General features: G+C 43.2%; 1 protein-coding gene across 1 annotated transcript; it reads right to left on the minus strand.

Annotated features, from left to right (window-relative positions):
• Positions 1-1,769: 1,769 nt before the first annotated feature.
• On the minus strand, positions 1,770-6,528 carry LOC148475000 (myb-related transcription factor, partner of profilin-like). Its single transcript, XM_088457878.1, has 4 exons — positions 6,475-6,528; positions 5,943-6,411; positions 2,488-2,553; positions 1,770-1,897 (listed from the first exon to the last, which is right to left on the minus strand). Exons 1-4 carry the CDS (start codon positions 6,526-6,528, stop codon positions 1,770-1,772), a joined length of 717 nt encoding a protein of 238 aa, XP_088314004.1.
• Between the last annotated feature and the right edge of the window lie 254 nt (positions 6,529-6,782).

Below are 6,782 nucleotides of genomic sequence, written 5' to 3' on the forward strand. Positions count from 1 at the left end.
CCCTTGTTTTTTTCTGTGAACATGCATATAGCGAAAGATAACAAATTGGATAATTGTGGGTAACACTAATTTTGGTATGAGCTTAAATATGTTTTCCATTACTACTGTCACACCAATTGGAGCCACATTTGTATGTGTTTACCTAATTTGTTCCAATTTATCATCCAAAAATAACCGGTGGCTTTGTTACTTCAGCAGGCATAGGTGTGTACACTGATGTAGTTTAGCAAAGCCAAATATGTAGGTTTGACTGTTCCTGTTGCTCTTCTTTGTTGTAATTTGTTTGACATTTTTGAAATGTAATGTTGTTGTCCAAGCACTTAGATGAACTGTCCTTAATCATGTTTTTTTAAATAATCAGGCATGCATGTGTTACACATAAACATGGTTCAGCACTTGTTTTTTCTGGTTTGTTGGCTCTTAATGTGAGCCCACCCCTTCCATTTTTTATAAAATCTAAAAATATACATTAAATTTGTACACTTCATATTGTATTGATAAAAACACTCAATGGAAGTTTTTTTTCTCACAGATCAAGTTCCAGTTTGATGCATGGACGTGTTTGATTTTCATGGATCCTGCTTACGGAAGCTTATTGACTTCACATTGTTTTGTTGTAAATATGTTAACATTATACTTTTGACAGACTAAACTCAAAACAAGACTTTTCAACGGATATAGGAAATATCTTAAAAATAGAATGTAAACCAGTTTTTTTTTACGGTGCTAGTGTTTGTTTTCTTTGACTCCAAATAAATGTGTTTTAAGTTGTTGTGTACCATTGTGAGATGTACAAGCATGCCTGGGCAAATGTAAAGGTATACAATGTTTGTGCGTCTTCAAATGTGTCCTAACCCTGTTTTTTGGAAGGACACTACTGTATATCTAATTTATAGTCCCTTCTGTAGAGGCCTACACCAATTGAAATGGAAAATCTACTTCCTAACTATCAACTTGACTATCCCTCTACCTTTGTGTTTAGTTATTCTGTATATCAAAAATACACACTTGAGATTACACCATATTTTTTTATATTAAGAACATATTGGAAATGTCCAAAATCTTTACATGGCTTTTTGACAGCCATACCAAATATTGTTTAACACCAAAAAATAAACAGTTATGTGCACTTTGCTGCTGAAATGTATAACGTTACAAAATGTGAATGAAAAATTACATTCAATGTTTAAATGGCACCAACAACATAAAAACATACAATCCCAAAACCAAATCCAGGAAATGCACAATTTTTCAAAAATAAACACAACGACAAACTGAAGCTAAACACCCTTGCCCCTCCCTGCCCCTTTGGAGGCACCTCCACGTACACGTGCGCTACGTCGAGGTGGAGAGAGTGGTGATGCAGTTTGGGGGCTGGTGGGTTGGGAAATCAGGCATGAAATTGTTGAAGCCTCAACATCCTGCCTTTGAATTGGCAAGTGCCTTTGTTGTGAAAGGAAGGCCTGTGCCAACTCTCTTAATGCCACGGTTTGATCACGTATGGCTTGGGTGAGTTCAAACATGCGGACGTTATTATCACTTGCCATACGGGTACGTGTTCCCTGGGCCACTGCAGCAGTTCTATTTAATTTGCGAAGTTGGTTGGAAATGACATTTAATTGTTGGGTTTGGGTCCCCATGAAATCCATTTGTGCTTGACGGAAGAAGTGTAGGGAACGGCTCATTTCCTCTGCGTTTGGGCTTGTCACCTCAGTTGTTGCCTGTGTGCTTTGTGGTGGTTGTGCTACAGGGCTGGGGGGTGTGGTCTCTTACGGAGTGAGAATAATGCAGGGCTCCTCAGCTTCCTCTGAATAATCCACCAGGCCCAAAGGTCTGGCTGGGACAACTGGTGCTGCTGTGACTCCAATTGGTGGTCTATATTGGCTTGTAGAAGGACCTAAATTTTTTTAGGGAAAAGGGTAAAAAATATGAAGAAAACAGTTTTGTAAGCGTTTAACATCTTCAAAATTTATGCTCTCAAAAACATCCTGACTACAACTATGTTATTTTTTTAGATTTCAAAAATTAAAGACAGGGCATATTGTTTTTTATTTAAAACAAAAATGGAATCCATTACACCTGAGTCTAAGATGCATTGTGTGTGTGTGAAAATTGCACTGGTTTAACTCACACAAAAATGACAATAACACAGGGTGAGTGACATGTTAGCAGAATTGAGTGACCTTGCGGAGTAGGCTTCATGGAAACACAGGTGTGTCAGTGTTGTTTGTAGTCATTACATGGCCCTTAATTAGTGAGACACATTACAAACATACACAGGTGTGCATGTTTAAATAGGGTCCAAGGTTGAAACATGTCACAGATGATGTTATGTCAAGATGACTGCTGTTGTAGGTCAATGTTTGTTTGCTTTTAGCCAGTATGCATTGGTATACATAGATGAGAAAGAAGCAGTGGCTGTTTTATGCTTGGCTGGATGTTTGAGTTTAAAACAGATGCTTCTAGTAGGTTAACAAGAAAACTCACCCGCCTCTTCATCGGTCATTTGAGAGCGTGGCCGTTTGTTTCGTTTTTTCCCCCTCAAATTTTCAGCTAGTTAAAGTAACATAGATTGTTTGAAATTACTCAATATGTAATCTAATACTGTGTATACCTAATCAATTGGTACTTATTTTCTTTCAGCTGATCCACCAGACTTTTCAACCTACTTTTGGCCGTATTCAATTTGAGGCGTTAAGTCTGGATTTGCGGTATTTATCCTACGATGACGTAATTATCCCGTTTAAGTTTTCCGCCGTATTCAATTTGAAAGTCTTTACGCCTAGGCGTTAACTCAATGCAATGTAATTGGCGGTAAAGTATTGCCTATGAATGGCAGGCGTTAAAAAATGCAGAATTGTGGTTTTGGTGTGCAACATTTCGGGTACCCCCGACAAGCCTTCATACAGTCCCCCAAAGGTAATCTTTGTCCAAAAATGTAGCCCAAAAAGTAAGTGCACACCACAAATTGTATTTTAAAAAGGTGCCGAGAAATTTAAAAAATGGGATACAAACTTAGATAAAAACGAACTTGACTCTGGGGGGGTCCCCAAGTATGCCCCAAGTGTTTTTTTGATTGCAAGTGTTTGCGGCAGGTGGGTTTTTCAGTTTTTTTCTAAGTCACTTTAGCAACTATCAAATATGCTGAACCCCATTTTCAAGTTCCCAAAATGTGATGGCCATAGTTGTTTTTGCGTTAAAAAACTACTAAATGCGCTTCTGCATCACATTATTCCAAGCCGCATTTATGCACCTGCCGCGGCTATTAGAAACACCGACTTGCTTCAGTAGTTAAAAATGGGGGTAGCCATAGTGATCCCCCATATCTACACATCTTAAGGGGGGTCCCTAGAATTTAAACAGCTAAAACCGTTTTTTTTTTGAACCGGTAAAACTAAACAAAAAAAATAGTTTGAAAAAATTACATAAGGTCCCCCCCCCCAAAAGCCAAACCAGCCCCAGGTTTGCCAGCCAGTGTTGTTTTCCAAAAATACGGGGAACAAAATGTGTAGGGTTCCCCCGTATTTTAGAAACCAACACCAGGCTGCAGGGAGTAGTGCTGGTTTTAAATATAGGGGTCAAAAACGACGTGGGGTACCCCCTATATTTAAGACCAGCACCAGACCCAACCGACCGGGGTGTAATGCCACAGCCCGGAGACCCAATCACCGGGGCTCCAGGTCCAAAGCATTACACCCCAAGTCGGTCAGCGCAAGCCGGTGATCTCGGGGGAGTCGGGGACCCCCCAAAAAAGGGTCCCCCCTCTCCCGAGCACCACAGGCTTACGCTGAAGCCTGGGGCTCATCCCCATACCCCTGTAGCGGTGGGTATGGGGGTAATAGGGGGGCCAAATAATGTAAGACTATTGTACTTTACAGTGGAACTACAAGTGTCAGCATGCCTGCCATTTTGCACTTGTGGAACTACAAGTGCCAGCAGACATGCGGCACCTGTAATTTCAATGTAAAATAAATAGTTAAAAAAAGACAAAACACACACACCGTGCCCAGTATAAGTTTATTACATACACCTACCCATTCACACATACTTACCTATACCAGAAGTTTCTGTCCCCTTCTCCACGTAGAGATCCTTAAAACATGGCCCTGCAAGCAAGATTTCATACTCACCTACATCCAGCGCTGGTCTCCGCAGTGATCCATGGGTGTTTGAAAACAAAAAAACGTCCTTACCCGATCCACGCTACTAGCTATGTGTATGTGTATTGTCACACATACACATAGCTCCCGAATGGCCGCTATCGGCACTTCACGGGGCATTGCAGTCCAGAGAGCCAATCAGCGGAAGCGCTGACTGTACAGCGCCTGCTGATTGGCTCCAGCAACTGACAGTTCCCACGTGGGCTGACTCACACCACGTGGGAAGTGTCAGTAGCCGGAGCCTATCAGCGGCCGCGCTACAGTCAGCGCGGCCGCTGATTGGCTGACGGGACTGCAATGCCCCGTGAAGTGCCGATAGCGGGCATTCGGGAGCTATGTGTATGTGTGACAACACACATACACATAGCTAGTAGCGTGGATCGGGTAAGGACGTTTTTTTGTTTTCAAACACCCATGGATTACTGCGGAGACCAGCGCTGGATGTAGGTGAGTATGAAATCTTGCTTGCAGGGCCATGTTTTAAGGATCTCTACGTGGAGAAGGGGACAGAAACTTCTGGTATAGGTAAGTATGTGTGAATGGGTAGGTGTATGTAATAAACTTATACTGGGCACGGTGTGTGTGTTTTGTCTTTTTTTAACTATTTATTTTACATTGAAATTACAGGTGCCGCATGTCTGCTGGCACTTGTAGTTCCACAAGTGCAAAATGGCAGGCATGCTGGCACTTGTAGTTCCACTGTAAAGTACAATAGTCTTACATTATTTGGCCCCCCTATTACCCCCATACCCACCACTACAGGGGTATGGGGATGAGCCCCAGGCTTCAGCGTAAGCCTGTGGTGCTCGGGAGAGGGGGGACCCTTTTTTGGGGGGTCCCCGACTCCGCCGAGATCACCGGCTTGCGCTGACCGACTTGGGGTGTAATGCTTTGGACCTGGAGCCCCGGTGATTGGGTCTCCGGGCTGTGGCATTACACCCCGGTCGGTTGGGTCTGGTGCTGGTCTTAAATATAGGGGGTACCCCACGTCGTTTTTGACCCCTATATTTAAAACCAGCACTACTCCCTGCAGCCTGGTGTTGGTTTCTAAAATACGGGGGAACCCTACACATTTTGTTCCCCGTATTTTTGGAAAACAACACTGGCTGGCAAGCCTGGGGCTGGTTTGGCTATTGGGGGGGACCTTATGTGATTTTTTTTTTAACAGGTTAACAAAAATGGAATTTTTAGGAAAATATTCTAAGGACCCCCCTAATGTCTAGACATGGGGGATCACTATGGGTACCCCCATTTTTAACTACTGAAGGAAGTCAGGGTTTCTAATAGCCGCGCCAGGAAAAAACACCTGCTAAACCTATTTACAGACCCGTCTTTCTTTTGCAGGCAAAAACGTGTGTATCCATAGTAATCCCTGAGGTCTGGACTTCTTTAGGGGGCTCCTACAATTATTTCTGGAAACTGGCATTTTTTTAACGCAGATCCATGTATCGCCGGGTCCCGTTTTCAACGATTTCAAATTGAATACGGGGATAAGCGTGAGCGCGCGCGAAAGTTTTTTGCTGGCAAAACCTCCGATGTGCGGTGAAAAACTCGCTGGCAAGGTTAACGTTTCATATTGAATACCCCTCATAGGCGCTACTTTGACGCATATTACATTGCGTTAACTTTCTGCCTAGGCGTAAAATCTTTAAAATTGAATATGGGGGAAAATGAAACCAGGGGAAAATGACATAATCGCCGGGGAAATAATACCAATCCGTACTTAACGCCACACATTTAATACGGACCTATCAGCTAAAAAATTGTAAAAAAAAAACTCACCACGACGCCTTGGAGCAGGATGTCGATCCATGTCCTCTATATGATCGCCAGGCAGGACTTCAGGAGGCAAAACCTGCCTCAACCCCTCCTCAAAGCTGGAAAACAATATCCGCACACGACGTCCTCCACCAGTTTTGCGTGCTTCTCGCATCTCATCCGCCATTTTGTCCTTTAAACCCCGCTTAACATCATTGTATCTTTTTTTAATATTTTTTACATCACGGGGGCAGGAACCTACAGCAGTAACAGCCTCCAAAACCGTTTGCCACATAGCTTTTTTCCTCGACAATGGGGTCTTGTGTGCATCCTCGCCAAGGAGGCGACTATAGACTGGGACAATTGCATGCACTAGGGCACAATTCTCGGCATGTGTAAACCGAACATTGCGTCCTGTTTGTGTTTTCCCAGGGCGTGGAGCTACTTCCACCTCCACATCCTCCTCCTCACCCTCTTCCTCCTCACTACCCTCCTCCTGTGTGGAATCACTGCTCGCCTCCTCCTCGTCAGTAATTGCCTGTCTGACTAGGCAAACAACATCCTCCTCCTCCTCCTGACTCTCCTCACCCCTTCTGTGTCTGTAAGACATTTTAGTGTAATCAGTATTATGCAACACCTCTAACATTCACAAACTCCTTCCCAAATCTATCAAAGGTCAAAATGGAGGAACAGGGGTTTATATAGTGTAGGTCTGTATTGATCAGCAGTTAGAGTTGTGCCAATGGTTGTCTTTGTTTTAAACTGATTTAGTAAGCTTTTGGAGCTCGCTATTTGGTTGGTCAGAAAATCGCAAATTTTTTGGAGAGAAATCTCGCGGGAACTCGCAGGTCACAATCACCAGTG

Source organism: Taudactylus pleione, unplaced genomic scaffold (genome assembly GCF_031769625.1).
Source record: "Taudactylus pleione unplaced genomic scaffold, aTauple2 ptg000790l, whole genome shotgun sequence".
In the NCBI taxonomy this organism is placed as follows: Eukaryota; Metazoa; Chordata; class Amphibia; order Anura; family Myobatrachidae; genus Taudactylus; species Taudactylus pleione.

Excerpts from the sequence above, each read along its gene's own strand:
- LOC148475000 (XM_088457878.1), bottom strand. The coding sequence starts at position 6,528 with ATGTCTTACAGACACAGAAGGGGTGAGGAGAGTCAGGAGGAGGAGGAG. Across the intron at positions 6,412-6,474 it reads AGGAGGAGGAGGAGGATGTT|GAGGGTAGTGAGGAGGAAGA; the intron begins GTTTGCCTAGTC and ends TCCACACAGGAG. Across the intron at positions 1,898-2,487 it reads AATGACCGATGAAGAGGCGG|GTCCTTCTACAAGCCAATAT; the intron begins GTGAGTTTTCTT and ends AAAAAAATTTAG.